Source organism: Eschrichtius robustus, chromosome 15 (assembly GCF_028021215.1).
Source record: "Eschrichtius robustus isolate mEscRob2 chromosome 15, mEscRob2.pri, whole genome shotgun sequence".
NCBI classification, from domain to species: Eukaryota; Metazoa; Chordata; class Mammalia; order Artiodactyla; family Eschrichtiidae; genus Eschrichtius; species Eschrichtius robustus.
This window is the reverse complement of record NC_090838.1, coordinates 46,409,559-46,432,326: the sequence shown is the minus strand read 5'-3', so window position 1 is coordinate 46,432,326 and position 22,768 is coordinate 46,409,559. Positions and strand designations below refer to the sequence as shown.

Genomic DNA, 22,768 nt, shown 5'->3' with positions numbered 1-22,768 from the left:
GGCCAAGCTCACTAAATCATCCAGGGTTCACTCATGCAACTTTTTCACTCATTGCCAAGGCTGGTGTTCAGCAGGTATGCACCAGTATCTGTGCCAGCTAAAGTATGGAAATAGTTCTTCACCAGCTGGTAAACAGCTGCTGCCCCAAGTCTCACCTCCCTCACCTGGGCAGCCTGCACCAGCTCCAGGAAGCCTCCTGTGCATGCCATCAGGCCATTTGTCTGGTGCCTGCTACCATCAGCCCCTATTCCCATATGCTCCCCTCCGCCACCACCCCTACCACCAGACCCCAGCAGGAAAGGGAACACTCTTAGTAGGAGCACTGGCACCCCAGTAGGCAAACGCTTGATGTCCACCTAGCCCTCCAAGGCTGTGGTTACCAGCCATTGGCCAGCATTTCCCAGGGACTCCCTCGCATGGCCTCTTAGGAGAACTGAAAATTCCATAATGAATTGTATCACCAGTATTTTGTGGGGTTTTTTTGTTTTTGTTTTTTAATAAATTTATTTATTTATTTTATTTTTGGCTGTGTTGGGTCTTCATTGCTGCGTGCGGGCTTTCTCTAGTTGCAGCGAGCGGGGGCTACTCTTGTTGTGGTGCGTGGGCTTCTCATTGCAGTGGCTTCTCTTGTTGCGGAGCACGGGCTCTAGGTGCATGGGCTTCAGTAGTTGTGGCACACGGGCTCAGTAGTTGTTGCTTGCAGGCTCTAGAGCGCAGGCTCAGTAGTTGTGGTGCACGGACTTAGCTGCTCCGCAGCATGTGGGATCTTCCTGGACCAGGGATCGACCCATGTTCCCTGCATTGGCAGGCAGATTCTTAACCACTGCACCACCAGGGAAGTCCCCAGTATTTTGTTTTTAAAACCTCTTAATATCTCTTTTCCTGACCTCTTCTTGCCCTCAACTCAGTATTTCTCATCATTGTCCTGCTCTGTTCTGTCCATCAAAAAACCATTTGCCACCTCCTCTTCTAATCCACCTCCTATAGTAGAGCTGCCATTCATTCTTCCTCAGTCCTTATCTCCCTTATTAGACAATCTTCCTTAAAGGGGCAGCCCTTTGAAACCTAGTCCCACCCTCCAGGCTACAGATGATGGAACTGGTGGACATCCTGACCCTGCCTGACCCTGCTAGGCCAATTAGATTCTATTTCCTGGAAATCTGGAATTAAGACTCATAAGACCTAATCAATTGGGTTTTTTGGGGGGTTTTTTTGGAGTATAATTGCTTTACAATGTCGTGTTAGTTTCTGCTGTACAATGAAGTGAATCACTATATGCATACATATATCCCCTCCCTCTTGGACCTCCCTCCCATCCCCCCCATCCCGCCCATCTAGGTCATCACAGAGCACCGAGCTGAGCTCCCTGTGCTATATCGCAGAGTCCCACTAACTATCTATTTTACACATGGTAGTGTATTTATGTCAAACCTAATCTCCCAATTCATCCCACCCTCCCCTTCCCCCACTGTGTCCAATCAATTGGTTTTGTAGGATCAAGCTGGGTAGTCACGTACAGTGAGGGGGTCAAGATGGCTTTTTTATTTTTTTGGTGGCTATGTGCAAAATGGATCATCAAGTTAAGAAGCCAGTCTGCAGTAGGAGGAAATCAAAGCATATTTTATCCAGAGAGAAGCAGAGATGTGAATCCCTGTGATGATGGGAACACTTGCAAGAGAAAGAAATAGGAAAAGAGTAGCCGCTTGATAACTGTGCAGTGTCTGAGAGGCCAGCCACACTCTCTGTAACTGAGTTCCCAAAGGTTCTCTTGTCATCTTATGATCCCCTCCTTGTGTTTCTCTGAGAAAATTTCAGTTTCTTGCAACTAATAATCTCTTACTTAGAAGGCATCCTGTCATTGGTAGAACTTGCTTTATTCTTACCCATGAAATCAATTCATAACGAACACAGAAAAAAAATTTAATGACATTATTAAACAGGAGTTAAACTAAACAAAAATCCTCATGTCTTAAAATAATTTTGAATAACCTTAGAATAATTCTCTGGCCAGCCTATTGATGTACTACCAGTCCAAAGAAAGCTTCTTTCCTCTCAGGGAGGTAGAGCTGGCCTGCCACTCCCCTCCTTCATGCTGATAGGAAAAGGAATGGTGGAGAATTAGTGGGCAATCTTAGAATCCTTCAACTTCTAGGTTGAGGCCATCCAGGTGTCTGCCTCCCACTGAGGGAAGAAAGGAGTAAACTGATAAAGAGGTCAAGGGGTACCCTCTCTGACCACTCTCTTTGCTTTCCAGACCACCTCCAACCCCTCAGCTGTCTCAGTAGGTCTGTCTCCAGCAGCAAGACTGAAGACTACAAGTTCATTTTCAAAAACCAAGAATCTCTGGAAGTAAACAAAGCCAATGTATAGACTGTTGCTGGTCCTTAAACCAGCAGTTGCTAAAAAAAAGGTCATGAAGAACCTAGGGGCAGGACAGGAATAAAGACGCAGACCTACTAGAGAATGGACTTGAGGACACGGGGAGGGGGAAGGGTAAGCTGGGACAAAGTGAGAGAGTGGCATGGACATATATACACTACCAAATGTAAAATAGATAGCTAGTGGGAAGCAGCCACATAGCACAGGGAGATCAGCTCGGTGCTTTGTGACAACCTAGAGTGGCGGGGTAGGGATGCTGGGAGGGAGGGAGATGCAAGAGGGAAGAGCTATGGGGATATATGTATATGTATAGCTGATTCACTTTGTTATAAAGCAGAAACTAACACACCATTGTAAAACAATTATACTCCAATAAACATGTTAAAACAAAAATCTATATATCTTTCATAGGATATAATGGCATCTTTACAAACACAGAATGGTAACCAAAGCCTCAAATTTCTATTACTTCTAGGTTAATCTTTTTAATAATTGTTTCTGGGTCCCCAAACGTTCAGTATCTTCTGTGTGCAAGGAATGGGCTGCCTGGTAGGGCAATTCAAAGGCTATAGACATCTAAGACAATTTAACGGGAAAAGAAAAGTCTTTTCAACAAACGGTGTTGTGACCACTGGATATCCACATGCAAAAACATGAAGTTGGACCCCCTATCTCACACTCAAAATGTATTATCTGCCTAAATGTCAAAGCTAAAACTATAAAACTTTCAGAAGAAAACACAGAAATAAATCTTCATGACCTTGGATTAGGTGATGGTTTCTTAGATATAACACTAAAAGTGTAAGTGACAAAAGAAAAAGATAAATAAATTTGACATCATCAAAATTTTAAACTTTTGTGCTTCAAAGGACACCATCAAGAAAGTGAAAAGATAACTTACTGAATGGGAGAAAATGCTTGCAAATAATATATCAGATGAGGGACTTATATTCAGAATATATAAAGAACTCTTACAACAATAAGAAGACAAGCCAATTAAAAATGGGAAAAGGATACGAATAGATCTTTTCTCCAAAGAATATACAAATGGCCAAAAAAATTATGAAACAGTGATCAGTATTATTAGTTGTTAGGGAATGAAAATTAAAACCACAATGAGATACCACTTCTCACCCACAGGATGGCTATAGTCAAAAAGACAATAACAAGTGTCAGTAAGGATGTAGTGGAATTGGAACTCTCATACACTGCTGATGAAATTGTTTGGAAAACAATTTGGCAGTACTTCAAAAAGTTACACATAGAGTTACTATGAGACACAGCAATTCCACTCCTAGGTATATACTCAAGAGACTAGAAACCATATGTCTACACAAAGGCTGTGGCATACTCATCTGCTGCTCACAGGGGCACCCTAGCCGTCTCCTTAACTTGTTCCAACCAGTTCCTGCTTGGTTCTTTCTGGAGAAGAAAGAACACTGGGCTAGGGGGAACTTCAAGATGGCAGAGGAGTAAGACATGGAAATCACCTTCCTCCCCACAAATACATCAAACAAACATGTACATGTGGAACAACTCCTACAGAACACCTACTGAACGCTGGCAGAAGACCTCAGACTTCCCAAAAGGCAAGGAACTCCCCACGTACCTGGGTAGGGCAAAAGAAAAAAAGAAAAACAGAGACGAAAGAATAGGGACAGTACCTGCACCTCAGGGAGGGAGCTGTGAAGGAGGAAAAGTTTCCACACACTAGGAAGCCCCTCCACTGGCAGAGATGGGGGGTGGCGGGGAGGAAGCTTCGGAGCCATGGAGGAGAGCACAGCAACAGGGGTGCAGAGGGCAAAGCAGAGAGATTCCCGCACAGAGGATGAGTGCTGACCAGCACTCACCAGCCTGAGAGGCTTGTCTGCTCACCCGCCAGGGCGGGCGGGGGATAGGAGCTGAGGCTCCGGCTTCAGAGGTCAGATCCCAGGGAGAGGACTAGGGTTGGCTGCGTGAAGACATCCTGAAGGGGACTAGTGCGCCACAGCTAGCTGGGAGGGAGTCCAAGAAAAAGTCTGGACCTGCCTAAGAGGGAAGACACCATTGTTTTGGGGTGCACGAGGAAAGGGGATTCAGAGCACCGTCTGAACAAGCTCCAGAGACAGGCGCGAGCTGTGGCTATCAGCGCAGACACCAGAGACGGGCATGAAACACTAAGGCTGCTGCTGCAGCCACCAAGAAACCTGTGTGCAAGCACAGGTCACTATCCACACCTCCCCTCCCGGGAGCCTGTGCAGCCCACCACTGCCAGGGTCCCGTGATCCAGGGACAACTTCCCTGGGAGATCACACGGTGCACCTCAGGCTGTTGCAATGTCATGCTGGCCTCTGCTGCCGCAGGCTCACCCCGCATTCCATACCCCTCCCTCCCCCCGGTCTGAGTGAGCCAGAGCCCCCTAATCAGCTGCTCCTTTAACCCTGTCCTGTCTGGGTGGGAACAGACGCCCTCAGGCGACCTACATGCAGAGGTAGGGCCAAATCCAAAGCTGAACCCCAGGAGCTGTGCAAACAAAGAAGAGAAAGGGAAATCTCTCCCAGCAGCCTCAGGAGCAGAGGATTAAATCTCCACAATCAACTTGATGTACCCTGCATCTGTGGAATACCTGAATAGACAACGAATCATCCCAAAATTGAGGCAGTGGACTTTGGGAGCAACTGTAGACATGGGGTTTCCTTCCTGCATCTAATTTGTTTCTGGTTTTATGTTTATCTTAGTTTAGAATTTAGAGCTTATTATCATTGGTAGATTTGTTTACTGATTTGGTTGCTCTCTTCCTTTTTTTTATGTATATATTTTTTTCATTTTCTCTTTTTTGAGTGTGTATGTGTATACTTCTTTGTGTGACTTTGTCTGTATGGCTTTGCTTTTACCATTTGTCCTAGGGTTCTGTCTGTCCGTTTTTTTGTTGTCGTTTTTGTATAGTTTTTAGCACTTGTTATCATTGGTGGATTTGTTTTTTGGTTTGGTTGCTCTCTTCTTTTCTTTCTTTATTACTTTTTAAATTTTTTTATTAAAAAAATTTTTTTTTATTTTAATATCTTTATTTACTTATTTTTCTTTCTTTCTTTTCTCCTTTTCTTCTGAGCAGTGTGGCTGACAGGGTCTTAGTGCTCCAGCTGGGTGTCAGGCCTCAGCCTCTGAGGTAGGAGAGCCAAGTTCAGGACATTGGTCCTCCAGACACCTCCCGGCCCCATGTAATATCAAACAGTGAAAGCTCTCCCAGAGATCTCCATCTCAATGCTAAGACCCAGCTCCACTCAACGACCAGCAAGCTACAGTGCTGGACACCCTATGCCAAACAACTAACAAGACAGGAACACAACCCCATCCATGAGCAGAGAGGCTACCTAAAATCATAATAAGGTCACAGACACCCCAAAACACACCACCGGACTCGGTCCTGCCCAAGAGAAAGATAAGATCCAGCCTCATCTACCAGAGCACAGGCACCAGTCCCCTCCACCAGGAAGCCTACACAACCCACTGAATCAACCTTACCCACTGGGGGCAGACACCAAAAACAATGGGAAGTACGAACTTGGAGACTGTGAAAAGGAGACCCCAAACACAGTAAGTTAACCAAAATGAGAAGACAGAGAAATACACAGCAGATGAAGGAACAAGGTAAAAACCCACCAGACCAAACAAATGAAGAGGAAATAGGCAGTCTACCTGAAAAAGAATTCAGAGTAATGATAGCAAAGATGATCCAAAATCTTGGAAATAGAATGGAAAAAATACAAGAAACGTTTAACAAGGACCTAGAAGAACTAAAGAGCAAACAAACAATGATGAACAACATAATAAATGAAATTTAAAACTCTCTAGAAATAATCAATAGCAGAATAACTAAGGCAGAAGAAAGGATAAGTGACCTGGAAGATAAAATAGTGGAAATAACTACCACAGAGCAGAATAAAGAAAAAAGAATGAAAAGAATTGGGACAGTCTCAGAGACCTTTGGGAGAACATTAACTGCACCAACATTCAAATTATAGGGGTCCCAGAAGAAGAAGAGAAAAAAAACGGTCTGAAAAAATATTTGAAGAGATTATAGTTGAAAATTTCCTTAATATGGGAAAGGAAATAGTCAGTCAAGCCCAGGAAGCACAGACAGTCCCATACAGGATAAATCCAAGGAGAAACACACCAAGACACATATTAATCAAACTATCAAAAATTAAATACAAACAAAAAATATTAAAAGCAGCAAGGGAAAAGCAACAGATAACATACAAGGGAATCCCCATAAGGTTAACAGCTGATCTTTCAGCAGAAGCTCTGCAAGCCAGAAGCGAGTGGCAGGACATATTTAAAGTGATGAAAGGGAAAAACCTACAAACAAGATTACTCTACACATCAAGGATCTCATTCAGATTCGATGGAGAAATTAAAAACCTTTACAGATAAGCAAAAGCTAAGAGAATTCAGCACCAAGAAACCAGCTTTACAACAAATGGTAAAGGAACTTCTCTAGGCAGGAAAAACAAGGAAGAATAAGACCTACAATAACAAACCCAAAACAATTAAGAAAATGGTAATAGGAACATATACATCGATAACTACCTTAAATGTAAATGGATTAAATGCTCCAACCAAAAGACACAGGCTTGCTGAATGGATACAAAAACAAGACCCACATATATGCTGTCTACAAGAGACCCACTTCAGACCTAGGGACACCTACACACTGAAACTGAGGAGATGGAAAAAGATATTCCATGCAACTGGAAATCAAAAGAAAGCTGGAGTAGCAGTTCTCATATCAGACAAAATAGACTTTAAAATAAAGACTATTACAAGAGACAAAGAAGAACACTACATAATGATCAAGGGATCAATCCAAGAAGAACATATAACAATTGTAAATATTTATGCACCCAACATAGGAGAACCTCAATACATAAGGCTAATGCTAACAGCCATAAAAAGGGAAATCGACAGTAACACAATCATAGTAGGGGACTTTAACACCCCATTTTCATCAATGGACATATCATTCAAAATGAAAATAAATAAGGAAACACAAGCTTTAAATGACACATTAAACAAAATCGATTTAATTGATATTTATAGGACATTCCATCCAAAAACAACAGAATACACTTTCTTCTCAAGTGCTCATGGAACATGCTCCAGGACAGATCATATCCTGGGTCACAAATCAAGCCTCAGTAAATTTAAGAAATTGAAATCATATCAAATATCTTTTCCGACCACAACGCTATGAGACTAGATATCAATTACAGGAAAAAAATCTGTAAAAAATACAAGCACATGGAGGTTAAACAATACACTACTAAATAACCAAGAGATCACGGAAGAAATCAAAGAGGAAATCAAAAAATACCTAGAGGGGCTTCCCTGGTGGCGCAGTGGTTGAGAATCTGCCTGCCAATGCAGGGGACACAGGTTCGAGCCCTGGTCTGGGAAGATCCCACATGCCATGGAGCAACTGGGCCCGTGAGCCACAATTACTGAGCCTGCGCGTCTGGAGCCTGTGCTCCGCAACAAGAGAGGCCATGATAGTGAGAGGCCCGCGCACCGTGATGAAGAGTGGCCCCCGCTCGCCGCAACAAGAGAAAGCCCTCGCGCGGAAAAGAAGACCCAACACAGCCATAAATAAATAAATTAATTAATTAATTTTAAAAAAAATACCTAGAAACAAATGACAATGAAAACACGACGACCCAAAACCTATGGGATGCAGCAAAAGCAGTTCTAAGAGGGAAGTTTATAGTAATACAATCCTACCTCAGGAAACAAGAAACATGTCAAATAAACAACCTAACCTTACACCTAAAGCAATTAGAGAAAGAAGAACAAAAAAACCCCAAACTTAGCAGAAGGAAAGAAATCATAAAGATCAGATCAGAAATAAGTGAAAAAGAAATGAAGGAAACAATAGCAAAGATCAATAAAACTAAAAGCTGGCTCTTTGAGAAGATAAACAAAATTGATAAACCATTAGCCAGACTCATCAAGAATAAAAGGGAGAAGACTCAAATCAATAGAATTAGAAATGAAAAAATAGTAACAACTGACACTGCAGAAATACAAAGGATCATGAGAGATCACTACAAGCAACTATATGCCAATGAAATGGACAACCTGGAAGAAATGGACAAATTCTTAGAAAAGCACAACCTTCTGAGACTGAACCAGGAAGAAATAGAAAATATGAACAGACCAATCACAAGCACTGAAATTGAGACTGTGATTAAAAATCTTCCAACAAACAAAAGCCCCAGACCAGATGGCTTCACAGGCGAATTCTATCATTTAGAGAAGAGCTAACACCTATCCTTCTCAAACTCTTCTAAAATATAGCAGAGGGAGGAATACTCCCAAACTCATTCTATGAGGCCACCACCACCCTGATACCAAAACCAGACAAAGATGTCACAAAGAAAGAAAACTACAGGCCAATATCACTGATGAACATAGATGCAAAAATCCTCAACAAAATACTAGCAAATAGAATCCAACAGCACATTACAAGGATCATACACCATGATCAAGTGGGGTTTACCCCAGGAATGCAAGGATTCTTCAATATACACAAATCAATCAATGTGATACACCATATTATCAAATTGAAGGATAAAAACCATATGATAATCTCAATAGATGCAGAAAAAGCTTTCGACAATATTCAACATCCATTTATGATAAAAACTCTCCAGAAAGTAAGCATAGAGGGAACTTTCCTCAACATAATAAGGTAAGCCATACATGGTTTGCCATATATGACAAACCCACAGCCAACATCATTCCCAATGGTGAAAAACTGAAACAATTCCCACTAAGATTAGGAACAAGACAAGGTTGCCCACTCTCACCACTATTATTCAACATAGTTTTGGAAGTTTTAGCCACAGCAATCAGAGAATAAAAAGAAATAAAAGGAATCCAGATAGGAAAGGAAGAAGTAAAACTGTCACTGTTTGCAGATGACATGATACTATACATAGAGAACCCTAAAGAAGCTACCAGAAAACTACTAGAGTTAATCAATGAATTTGGTAAAGTAGCAGGATACAAAATTAATGCACAGAAATCTCTTGCATTCCTATACACTAATGATGAAAAATCTGACAGAGAACTTAAGAAAACATTCCCATTTACCATTGCAACAAAAAGAATAAAATACCTAGGAAAACACCTACCTGACAAAAGACATGTATGCAGAAAACTACAAGACACTGATGAAAGAAATTAAAGATGATGCAAACAGATGGAGAGATATACCTTGTTCTTGGATTGGAAGAATCAACATTGTGAAAATGACTATACTACCCAAAGCAATCTACAGATTCAATGCAATCCCTATCAAACTACCAATGGCATTTTGCACAGAACTCGAACAAAAAGTTTCACAATTTGTATGGAAACACAAAAGACCCCAAATAGTCAAAAGAATCTTGAGAAAGAAAAACGGAGCTGGAGGAATCAGGCTCCCTGACTTAAGACTATACTACAAAGATACAGTAATCAAGACAGTATGGTACTGGCACATAAACAGAAATATGGATCAATGGAACAGGATAGAAAGCCCAGAGACAAACCCACGTACATATGGTCACCTTATCTTTGATAAAGGATGCAAGAATATACAATGGAGAAATGACAGCCTCTTCAATAAGTGGTGCTGGGAAAATTGGACAGCTACATGTAAAAGAATGAAATTAGAACACTCCCCAACACCATACACAAAAATATACTGAAAATGGATTAAAGACCTAAATGTAAGGCCAGACAGTATAAAACCCTTAGAGGAAAACATAGTCAGAACACTCTTTGACATAAATCACAGCAAGATCCTTTTTGAACCACCTCATAGAGGAAGGGAAATAAAAACAAAAATAACTAATGGGACCTAATGAAACTTAAAAGCTTTTGCACAGCAAAGGAAACCATAAAGATGAAAAGACAACCCTCAGAATGGGAGAAAATATCTGCAAATGAAGCAACTGACGAAGGATTAATCTCCAAAATATACAAGCAGCTCATGCAGCTCAATATCAAAAAAACAAACAACCCAATCCAAAAATGGGCAGAAGACCTAAATAGACATTTCTCCAAAGAAAATATACAGATCGCCAACAAACACATGAAAGGATGCTCAACATCACTAATCGTTAGAGAAATGCAAATCAAAACTACAATGAGGTATCACCCAATACCAATCAGAATGGCCATCATCAAAAAATGTACAAATGCTGGAGAGGGTGTGGAGAAAAGAGAACCCTCTTGCACAGTTGGTGGGAATGTAAATTGATACAGCCACTATGGAGAACAGTATGCAGGTTCCTTAAAAAACTAAAAATAGAACTACCATACAACCCAGCAATCCCACTATGGGGCATGTACCCTGAAAAAACCATAATTCAAAAGGAGTCATGTACCACAATGTTCAGTGCAGCTCTATTTACAATAGCCAGGACATGGAAGCAACCTAAGTGTCCACTGACAGATGAATGGATCATGAGGATGTGGCACATATAGACAATGGATTATTACTCAGACATAAAAAGAAACGAAATTGAGTTATTTGTAGTGAGGTGGATGGACCTAGAGACTGTCACACAGAGTGAAGTAAGTCAGAAAGAGAAAAACAAATACCGTATGCTAACGCATATATATGGAATCTAAAAAAAAAGGTTCTGAAGAACCTAGGGCCAGGACAGGAATAAAGACGCAGACATAGAGAATGGACTTGAGGACATGGTGGGGTGGGGGGAAGGGTAAGGTGGGACGAAGTGAGAGAGTGGCATGGACATATATACACTACCAAATGTAAAATAGATAGTTAGTGAGAAGCAGCCGCATAGCAGAGGGAGATCAGCACGGTGCTTTGTGTGCACCTAGAGGGGTGGGATAGGGAGTGCAGGAGGGAGACACAAGAGGAGGGGATATGGGGATATATGCATATGTATAGCTAATTCACTTTTTTATACAGCAGAAATTAGCACTCCATTGTAAAGCAATTATATTCCAATAAAGATGTTAAAAAAAAAAAAAGAACACTGGGCTAGGTGCCAACTTAATGAAAAAATTGATTCTGTTAATTTAAGAATTTAATGAGTCATATATACATATATTACTAAAAGTCTATTTCACAAGATGGCAACATCTTTTGGGTTGAAAAAAAAAAAAAAACACTGGTCTACTGAGATCTGAAACATACAAATGAGGATCTGAACATCTTGCTGCAGAGTAGACCAGCAGCATCAGCATCACCTGGGAGCTGGTTAGAAATGCAGGATGTCAGCCCTCACCACCAGACTTACTGAATCAGAATCTGGATTTTATTAGTGAGTGCTTGGGTGACTCCTATGCACAATGATATTTGAGAAGAACTGTTTGCTGTTAAACATTTTAATTACATTTCAGTCCAATCCACATATGACAAATCGAGTTAAACCTACAAGAGGAGGCTGACTGCTGAAGATGTGTAGGTCTGCTGGCTAAAGGATAGCTTTCTATGCGGCTCCAGCTTATTGGGGAAAGTCAGTTCCAGAAGCAGAGTCAGCAAGGTAACCTTCCCAACAGCTTGCAGTTTCTTTATTGTTGGTAAATACATCACCTACATTGCAAAGTTATTGAGATCCACATCCTTGTGAGTAGGAGAGGCCCTAGAACAGCCCTGCTTAGAGATGCTGCCATGAAACAGTTTTTCCCTTACCACAGTATAATCTACATTCTGACTGACTGTTGGTGGTAGAGCCAATATAATTCTTTATAAGAGAGCATACTCCAGTGTAATGTTTTTCAAGCAGTGATCCATTATATAGTAACCATATTTTAAAAATAAAAACATGGTCATATATTCTGAATTAAAAAGAGAATAATGACATGACAATAGCAAGTATACCCATAACAATAACTGAATGGAATATTTGTGACTGTCCTGCGAAATCTAGGACATATGGTGCCAAAACCCATGAGGCATTAATGACCTGGATGAGAAGTACTATGACCTTGGTCTTTCTCTGGATATCTATACCAGAATTTTGGGCACACCAAGTTATTTCTCACCCTGGTGCCATTACACATAACCGCTCTTCTCCATCACATCTTCGCTTACCTACCCCTTCTCATCCTTCAGGTCTCAGCTGAAATGCCATCTCCCTAGACAGCTGCTCTGGAAACCTTATCTAAGGTAGCTCCCATACTCCCACTCAACCCAGTTCCCCTCCAAGGCCATTCCCTCGTTAGTACTTGTCACAATCTATTGATATATTCACCTTGCTTTCTTGTTCATTCATTGTTGGCTTCCTCCACCAGAATGGGGGCAAGAACTTGGTCATGTTCAAAGCTGCACCCCTGTATCTGGTACATTCTAGATGTGAAATGAGTTTTTGATGAATAAACAAATGAAAAAGAGTAAAATCTACCCAATTTAGAGAATAAATAAATCTTAATAAAAAATCACCAGACTATAGCTTATTAACAAAAATAACAATAGTAAAATCATTTATGAATAGACCGTAAGCTTCCATCAAAACCTTTCACTACATGCTCATGCCAATGAACAGAGCAAGTAAGATCCAACGAACAGTGTGGATGGTACCACTGAGTGACTTCGCTTAAATCTCTTTCCCTCTCTGAGCTGTACCTGTAAAATAAAGGCTATCTCTCAGAGTTGTGGGCAAAGGGATTTCTGTGTGTGTGTGTGTGTGTGTGTGTGTGTGTGTGTGTGTAGTGCCTGGTACAGAGCAAGCACTCAACTCAATACAGGTTTGATTCTTTATAGTTACCCCCGTGCTTCCCTTGTTCAAACTGGTCAAGGGACTGAAGAATATGAAATCACATCTCCAGGCCTTCATGTGAACCTGTTTACCCAACACTCCAGGCCCAACCATGGCTATTACACCCATCTCTTCAAATTCAACAAGTGCAATTGAGTGCACCTGCAGCACCAGATAATTTTAGCCATGTCACAATTGAGACTTAACAAATTTTTTAAAAACATCTCCAGCAGGGCTTCCCTGGTTGGCGCAGTGGTTGAGAATCTGCCTGCTAATGCAGGGGACACGGGTTCAAGCCCTGGTCTGGGAAAATCCCACATGCCGCGGAGCAACTGGGCCCGTGAGCCACAACTGCTGAGCCTGCGTGTCTGGAGCCTGTGCCCCGCAACGGGAGGGACCGCGATAGTGAGAGGCCCGCGCACCGCGATGAAGAGTGGCCCCCGTTTGCCGCAACTAGAGAAAGCCCTCGCACGAAACGAAGATCCGACACAGCTAAAAATAAATAAATAAATAAATAGAGTAGCTATTAATTTAAAAAAAAAAAAAAAGTAGTGGCAAGCCTTTGAGAGATTTTAAGTGAAGGAAGAATATCTTAGGTCACCCCCTGCTGAGGGAATAAAATAAAAGATGATAAATGTAAATATTAAAAAAAAAAAAAAAAATCTCCAGCAGTTCATTGTTTCAGGTCATTGCTTCAAAGCTGGTGATGTTCCTAAGGTGAACTTGAACATGGTTCCATTTCTAAACAGAGTTCTTGTGATCTGCTTCAAATGCCCTTAAATAAAGCACGAGGTTGGAAAACAGTTACAAGGAATCACAAACTTACTGAGTTCTGGTTAGAAACAAGGCACGATGGTAGGGACCACAGTAACCGAGAAAAATAAAAAAGTGTGTAAAGCAGTGAAGTGATAGCTCTGGGTTTTGGAATCAGACTGACTTGGGTTCCAATTCCCATTCTACAATCTGCTAAATAGTGACCATGGGCAACATCTTTAACCTCTCTGTGCCTCAGTTTCCTCACCAGGGAACTGAGGCTAACCACAGTACCAATGTCATAGGCTTGTCGAGAAGATGGAAGAGATAAATCTGTACACACATTTAGCACCAAGTCTGCACTCAGGAAATGTTGGCTCTGATTATTAAATTCATTCTCAGCCTCAAGGGTCTTACATACATTTACAAATGAAAATATTCAGAGTGAAACAACGGCACTAAATGATATATATCAAGTGAGTAGCATCGGTCACGAAAGATGCAAAACTTTAGGAGTGCAAGGCATTCCTTCATCTAAGGCACCCCTTCATCTAAGGATGGTAAAAGGTCTCATGGGAGAGGTGAGATTGAAATGGATGGGGCCATGCAAGACATAGATACAAACACGCTCCCTGCGGCGGGCACTTCCTATTTGCCAAACACTGCGGGGAACCTTGTATGTTATCTCCACAAGCTACAAGTTAGGTACCTCTAAACCTCCATTGCATGTATGAGAAGCTATTTTACTGATGATAGTTGAGACTCACACAGGTTTAGTAGCTTCCCCAAGCCACCCAACTGGTGGCACATCTAGGTTCAAAATCAGGTCTGTCTGACCAAGGCCCATGCTCCCACCACTATGCCACTGGGGGAAAGGGATCAGGAGAAGAAGGACGAAGGGGGAGATAAATCATCGCAGCGTGAGACAGGAAAGAACATAGTAATCTTATTACATGGCAAGTGGGAAGCAAACAATTTATGATTTTTTTTAAAGAAAAGGAAAATGAAGGTAGAAAGGTGGGTTAAGACCAGGCAGAATGGAAAACTCAGAATTTTGGACTTCAGACTATGGACAGTGAGGAAACATTTTTTTTTTTTTTTAATGTATATATACAAGTATTTTCATTGTGGCATTTCTTTTTTTTTTTTTTTAAATTTTTTTATTTATCTATTTATGGCTGTGTTGGGTCTTTCGTTTCTGTGCGAGGGCTTTCTCTAGTTGTGGCAAGCGGGGGCCACTCCTCATCGCGGTGCGCGGTCCTTTCACTGTCGCAGCCTCTCTTGTTGCGGAGCACAGGCTCCAGACGCGCAGGCTCAGTAATTGTGGCTCACGGGCCCAGTTGCCCCGTGGCATGTGGGATCTTCCCAGACCAGGGCTCGAACCCGTGTCCCCTGCATTGGCAGGCAGATTCTCAACCACTGCGCCACCAGGGAAGCCCCGAGGAAACATTTTTATGTCTTTGGTGTACGTGTGTGTTTTTGATTAAATACTGTACTACTACTATCATTACTAAGAGCATTTATTGAGCAACGATAAAGGGCCAGGCCCCATGCTAAACTATTTGCAAACATTACTTCTAATAGTTACAATTCTGCAACTTAGGTGTTGTTACCCACCCTTTCACAAACAAACAAGGCCCTGAGAGGTCAAGCCACTCACTCGGATGCCTCTAGTAAACAAACAGCAGAGTGGGCTCAAACCCAAGTGGGTGTGAAATCAAAGTCAGCGCCCTTTCCCCTAAAATGGTACTGCCCGAAAAACCTCCCTTGCAACAGAGAGCTGAAAAATAAGAGAAACGAAAAGGGAGACAGGGGACTAGTCAGACACAAAATAGGGATCCAGAGTAAGGAGAGAAATGTCTCAACTGGAGTCACTGTGAAAATGGACGGGAAGTGACAGAGAGCAAATGTGTTCATGACCTTTTCTTTCATTTGCTCCAGTTCTGTGTCATGGTCTGCTACCTGCAGCAGAAACCAAGTTAGTAATTATTCCTGCCTGTATTACTGTCCTTGCCTTCAAGCCCTGATTTGAGTGTTGCTTTAATATTTATTTGTCCCATCACAATGTTATCAGAGCTAAAATATGGCATCATCCGCTAATCTGTTAACTGTATTGAAGTGTAGTCATTCAAGAGAATAAAACTAAGCCTCCATATCCAATAAATCACATTATGCTTCACATATTAACATCTTAAAAAATCTGACTTAAACACATAGTCTGTCAAATCAGGAGGAAACATACGCTGAATTCTAATGAGCTCTGCCAAATCCTACAGTATTATTATTAAAGTTCATCGTGATCTCAGAGATGACACGGTTTTCTAAAATGGAGTGTGGTATCAATATTTGTTGGGCTGCTTTCTAGTTAATACTCTCGGGAAAGTAGCACAATAAATAAAACAGTGGGAAATGTATGCATTATGAATATATCTTTCAAACTAATGCAAAAGCTATGTGGACAATTACTTACATTATCTCGTTTGATGGAATCAAGAGTTGGAAGTTTTAATATTTATGTCATGATTCCAAAAAACCCCAAACATTTCTGCACTAGTACCTTAGGTTTAGTCCTCCTCATTCAATGAGAAACGTCAATATTTTAAATAGAAAATCAGTAGTATAACTGGCTATACAGAAATGAGTTGAAATTCATAAAGATAAAAGAGTACAAATTTCCTTTCCATATATACAGTTAATACATTAATATTCCTAACATTTTACAATACTAATTTCAAACATCTAGTATGTTTCTGGGAATAAAATTATGAAGGAAATGGCACTTAAGAGTCCCATATACTAAGGATAAAAACAAATATTGCTTGTGTACTACCTTCACCGGAAAAAGATATTTACATATAGACGATAAAGCAAAATAACAACATAAACATTCTACATTCTCTAATTTTACAGCTCTTAATTATATAATGATCTGTGGTCTGTGGTTTTTAATCTGTTGGACTTAATTTTATTCCTCTGTGCAAACACATACATGGGTATTAAAGAACTCTGCTCACCTATACTCAGACCCAACCAAATATCATCGAAAATTTAGCAATAAAGTCCTTTCTCTGCAGGCAGCCTTGCTACTATGTCACTGTAAAGCATAAGGATATAACTATCTTAATAAAAAGACCAGAAGCTAAATCATCTTTTTTTTTCTTTTCAAAATTGAAGCTCCTTGCAAACCCAGTTACACAAATAACTTCATTCACCTTATCTTCAAATCTGAGTGTTTCTTCAACTAAGCCAGATATCATCACATCCCCACTAGTCCGATAGCCTGTCATAACAGTGGTTCACTGCAACTCCACCCTTTTCCCACCTTCAGTTTCAACAGTGCATTTAATTTTTTTTTCCTATTAGAGAAAAAAAATTAAGATTAGGAGTTCAAATCGTCAAAGTAGTTCAGTGAACTGTCACATTACTATTATTTAACTGCAGGGAATTTTCTGTTTAATTGCCACTCTCTCCCTTCCCCCAAAGGATTACAACTCATTTTGATGGTGTAATGGAAAGCACTGCATTAAGAAAGAGCAAAAACATAATGGGTTTTAATTTTTAAATATCTAACCTTTTCACGAGTCACTGTTAATCATTTGCACCTGTGACTTTAATAATCAGTTCAGCAATTACAGAAGCAAAATCTCCAGGATGGGACTAGGTAAGGATGCCCCAATCACAACCATTACCATAGCAGGGAGAGAAGAAAGCTATTCTGTCATACGTGACATGAAGAAAGTTTTACATGTCAGTTCCACCCAATCTTGAGAACGGTAGAGCTCCTAGTACTTAAAATCTTCATCTTCTAAAATTCAAGACTTTTTAAAAAATATATCTCACTGCATTTTCAAATATTAAGTTTTTACTTTCTGTAACAATTTTTTCAACTTTAGGGCTTGGGGGGAAAGAAGGCTCCAGAATACAGAAAAATCACAACACTATAAGAGGGGAAAAAGCTAGTTTTTAAAAATCATTCTTCCCACAGAGACATTAAGACCATTATCATTACACCACTTAACCATTTACTTCATTATGAAAGGAAACTTAGAGCACAAGTGGCAATATTCTGAAACGTGATGTTAGTGTGTTCTGCATCAATGAACACACAAGTCTGGAAGGTACAAATATGGTCTCTGTCAGTTGTGGTCCATCCTCAGCAAGTCATTTTCCCTGTGGGCTGAGGCTCCCATATCGTGGAAATCTTCCCTAACTGCTGAAGGCTGAAAAGGATTCCCTGTGAACAGCATCTGGACCACACCTTGTTTGGTCACACAAGAAGCTGACAAGGGCTGGAGGAAAATGCGTCTGGTCCAAAGATGAGAGGACAGGGCCCAAAATCAAAATATACCCCTCTACAATTTAATAAGGAGGACCCCTAAAATGTCTATTCATCCAGTTTTGTTCTTCTAATCAGTCCCGCCATCCGCTACTAGATGTTGGTCATTCTGTGGGCTGGCTGGTAGGGTTTTGTGGTCCAGCAACTGCCAGCCTTTTATAACCTCAGTGATGGTGTGGAAGCATCCATAAATATGCTTTTTGGCACTAAGTCACTACCAAGGGAAATATTAGAGAACAAACTCCCCACCCACAGCAGAAATTTCTTAGTTTCAAAGCATCTGGAATGAAGATCCCAATTACCTTCAGCAAAATTTCTTTTAGGGTTTTTTTTTTTTTTCAATCCTCTTGCTTGCTGAGGAACCTTCTAAAGAGCCCCCCAAAGATGATACCCACAGTTCAGGTTATTGGTCCTACATTTTCCTAGTTAGGGAGGGAAGGAGAAGTGTTTGATAGTTTACCCAGGATCCTTCCACTTGTAGCCGGAATGAACACCAAAAAAGCATCAGGACCCTTAACTCCTTAGAGATTTAAAAGACTTCCGGAGGAGTAAAAAGAAATCTCTCCCTCCACACCTGCACCCCCTACCCTGCTTCTGCCCCAGCCTTAGAATCAGTAGCCCGTCTGTAATTCCATGAGGTTCCAGAGAGACTCCTTTATTCCATGGGGCTTCCGGATCTGACCCCAGGAAAGCCCAGTTGGTCATCCTTCTCCTCACCCTTCCAACCTTCACACCCAACCCCTCCCCACCGCCCCAGGCCACCTCCTTACCTGATAATGTCGTCGTTGTGTCCCAAGAAGAATTTTTGGCTGTGCTCGCGGGTGCTGTAAACCACCCCGACGCCAGCCACAAAGTAGACCACTTCCTTGCCGGCGGTGTAGTACAGGTTGTTGCGGCACTGGTGACCCCGGTACCCGTACACCCACTCCAGCCGGAGCTGGCAGCTGGGAGCTGTCCGATCCGCCATGATAAGCTGACCCCACTCGCCCCCCGGTCCCTCCGCACGCGGGTCCGCGGCCCCTTGGCTCCGGGTCTGTCCTCGCCAAGGCTCGGGATGCGGAGGACCTGCAAGGGCTCAGCGTGCAGCGCCGGGCTCTGATTTCCGCGGCGACGCACAGACACAGACCAGCGCGCCGGCCGCAACCATCATCCGCCGCCGCCGCCGCCGGAGACGAGCCGCCAGGTGCGCGGCCGCCAGACCTCGCCGGGCTCTCCGGCTCCCTCTCCACGGGAGAGGCGTCTTCTGGGGCGCCAGCACTCGCGCGCGCACGCCTCACTGCACCTGCGGGCTACGGCCCCCGTGAAAGGTTTTTGGGAGGGTCACCCCGCCTTTTAAATCATGGCTCTGCATATCCAAACACTGATTACCAGTTCCCTCACTGAAGTTTGCTGTGCCCGGGGGCCTCGCAGCAGGCAGCGGGATTTATTCTGTGACAGCTTTAATTTGACAAGGAACTCGAGTAAGCTTTGCCATCGCCATCCTTGGATCCGAAACTGACAGTCTACATCCAGGATGCGAGAGCGAGGAAGAAAGAAACATATTTTGCGTAAGTCACCCAGTCCAAGAAAATGATCCCCTAACTAAACCAAGTTTTTAAAAGATTGTCAACTATTCCTCCTCTCTCCCTCCAGATCCATCTTTTTAATGATATGAAATATGCCCTAAATGCTGCTGGCTGGTGGCTGCCGATACGATTTGAAAGAATATTTGCTGCAAGAGGGAGGAGATATGGGGATATATGTATATGTATAGCTGATTCACTTTGTTATAAAGCAGAAGCTAACACACCATTGTAAAGCAATTATACTCCAATAAAGATGTTAAAAAAAAAAACCCAAAAAAGAACATTTGCTGTTTCCCCACTGAGCCAGGGCAAATATGCAACGGTCATTTTTTAGATGTTCCAATTAGTTGTCGTGTATGTGTTCATAATTCATATCCTCCGTGAACCGTCTCTTGGCCGAGAAAACCACAAGAACTTAGCAGCTCTTACTAATTAGCAACTCCAATTGAAAGCGCCATAAAAGATTTTTCTGAATCGGAGGAAACTGAGACACTAGTGCAGCTAGAGGCAGGAAAGCTCAACCTACAAACGCTCCCCCCAGTCCACAAGAAATTAATTAATTAACAAGTGACCAAAATCTTGTACCTCTCCCCAGGAAGGTCTGCGCTAGCTATGGGGTCCCGCAGGCGCAAGGGTCACGCCTCTAGCCCGGCGTGGGGCGGGAGCGCCCGAGGAACCACTGGGGACGGCGAGCCCCCACATACGCGCACACACATCCCAGGCTTTGGTCGCTGCCGACCTGAGGGATGCCGGCCCCAGGGGACACCCCGGCCCGCGCACAGTGCCGCCTTGGCGGCGTCCTGCACTCCTCCCACACCCGATCCAGGCTAGCCTGCGGAGCATCCCGGCTCTGCCGCCCCTAACCTCTGCTCTGAGCGGCAGCCGCGAGCACGTCCTGGATCTCGCACGGGCGAGCGAAATCCTCTGGTTGCCCCCCACTTCCCAACCCTTCCCCGCCTCCCGCACCCGAGGATAGGCTTCGTCACTGGGGCGCCGCGGGAGACAGGTTCTTCCTCCAGCCGAGGCTCCGGGGGCGGGGCCACAGCGCCGCTTTCGGGAACCGCGGCTGCGGGTTACTAGGCGAGATCTCGGCGCTTGGAAACGGCGGTGCCCCTGAGCGCTGGGACCGCCCCCTCCTTCCACCTCCCCTGTTGCCTCCTTCCTCCGATGCATCCTGGGAAATGTAGTCCGCTCCACGCGGGCCCGGACAGGGAGCGCACGGAGCCGGACCACAAGTCCCAGGATTCCGCGCGCCCAGAGTGGTCCGTAGAGAGGCCATTAACTGCGTCCGCGGTGCTTGCTGTTCTTTGCTGAGCAGAGGAAGGCGCACCAAGGGCGACCGCTGGCCAGCGACCTGCGTTACCTAGTGACTAAGGCTGCCGGCCCGCGTGCGTGTGTATCTAAAAAGAAGAGCAGTGGAGCAGGAACAGAGACCATAACATCTCTACTGCCCACGTCGAGAATTTCTTCTGCACCTGTCCCTGAGGGCTACTGTAGCCGACTCAAGCCCAAGTTTGTTTCCCACTTCAGTTTTAGTTTTTATTCAGATGGATTCTAATCTGTTAAAGTGCAGTAATGCCGCGTTTAAGAAAAATGCTGGGGATGTGGTCTCACTTTGTCCTAAGAACCAGCGCCTTCCTATGAGCTGCTTCATAAGACTTGGGTAGTTAAGGATAACCAGATGTTGCAAATGGGAAGGTGCTCACGCCACGAACAACTAACCTTGACCCTCAAACGCAGAAGCCGGTGGCATCTATCCAAGTGAACTGTGAATTCCAGTGTGTTCTGAAGTAGCCTCTTTTCAAATCCGGGCAACAGCTGACCTGCGAGAAGAGGCTTCAAAATCTCACTGACTAAAAAGCTGCAGAAGGACGATTAAAGGGACATTTTTAGCATGCCCTTTCCTTTCTGTGCTCTCAGAGTAATCCCTTACTCAGTTCTTCAACTACCTCAAGCTTTAGCACAGCCCTCTGAATGGTAGGAAAGCCTCTAGGAGATTAGAAGTGCCAGAGTTTGGATGAGCGGTTGCTGCCTGCAGCAGTGAAGAGGATGTGAATTGGTCTCATCATTCTTTTTAAGTAAACAAAGATCTACAAATCCATGAAGTCGCGCTGTGCTAGACAATAAGGGCACTGCCAAATGTAAAAACAAAAACAAACAAAAAAACATGGTCTGAAAGATCTGAGACATAAGCTAAAATATAATGACCAATAATGCCATGCCATAAAACAGTGCCAATGAATTAAATAGAGACAGTAAATTCTATATTAAAATTCACAAGATGAAGAGCTTTTCCAGCTATAAGTCAGGAAGGACTTCATGGAGGAAATAGGAAATAAAGGTAGAACTGAGATAAGTAAACATAAATTGAAAGCACTCTGCATGGGTCTATAGAGTAAAAGGGTAGATACAGAAAAACAAAGATTTAGAGAATAGAACTGGTGCAAGAGAGAATTCGTGTAAGATGAGAAGAGGACATAAACCTGAAAGGTTAGATTGTGAATGGAGCTGAACCTAGAGGTTTGCACCATATTCTTAAAATAATGGAAGGCCATTGGATTTTTTCGGGGGGCGGGGAAGAAGGGAATAACAATGAAAACACCAGTAGTCAAAGCTTTGGGTATTAGAGGCTTAAGGTAGACCTTGGTTGGGGTTCTACATTAGAGGTAGTAGCAATGGTCCAGAAAGGAAGGGACATCTTCCAGAAAAATTACAAAAGGATGTTGAAAAGAGTCTCCTCAACAAATAGAAATGGATATAACATGACATATTCATTTCCTCAGTTACCTTTAATATAACTAGTGACCACCATGCTATACCATATTGTACTTTTAGTTAAATGAGTATACCTATACCTCCCAATTCAAGACATAGATCTATTTATTATTAAACAACTGATGAGAAAATACAGCAGAGTAAGGCACAGTTAGAGAATTTTCCACCTCAAGTTTCTTAGACAATGAGAGGGAAAAATATTC

At 42.7% G+C, this 22,768-nt stretch overlaps 1 protein-coding gene across 1 annotated transcript in view; it reads right to left on the bottom strand.

Moving 5' to 3' along the window:
* Positions 1 to 19,192, bottom strand: part of EML6 (EMAP like 6) — a 317,613-nt gene extending 298,421 nt beyond the window's left edge. Inside the window, exon 1 of the mRNA XM_068564158.1 lies at positions 18,996 to 19,192. Coding sequence (XP_068420259.1) covers positions 18,996 to 19,192 — 197 coding nt within the window. The remainder of the gene's footprint in view (positions 1 to 18,995) is intronic.
* Between the last annotated feature and the right edge of the window lie 3,576 nt (positions 19,193 to 22,768).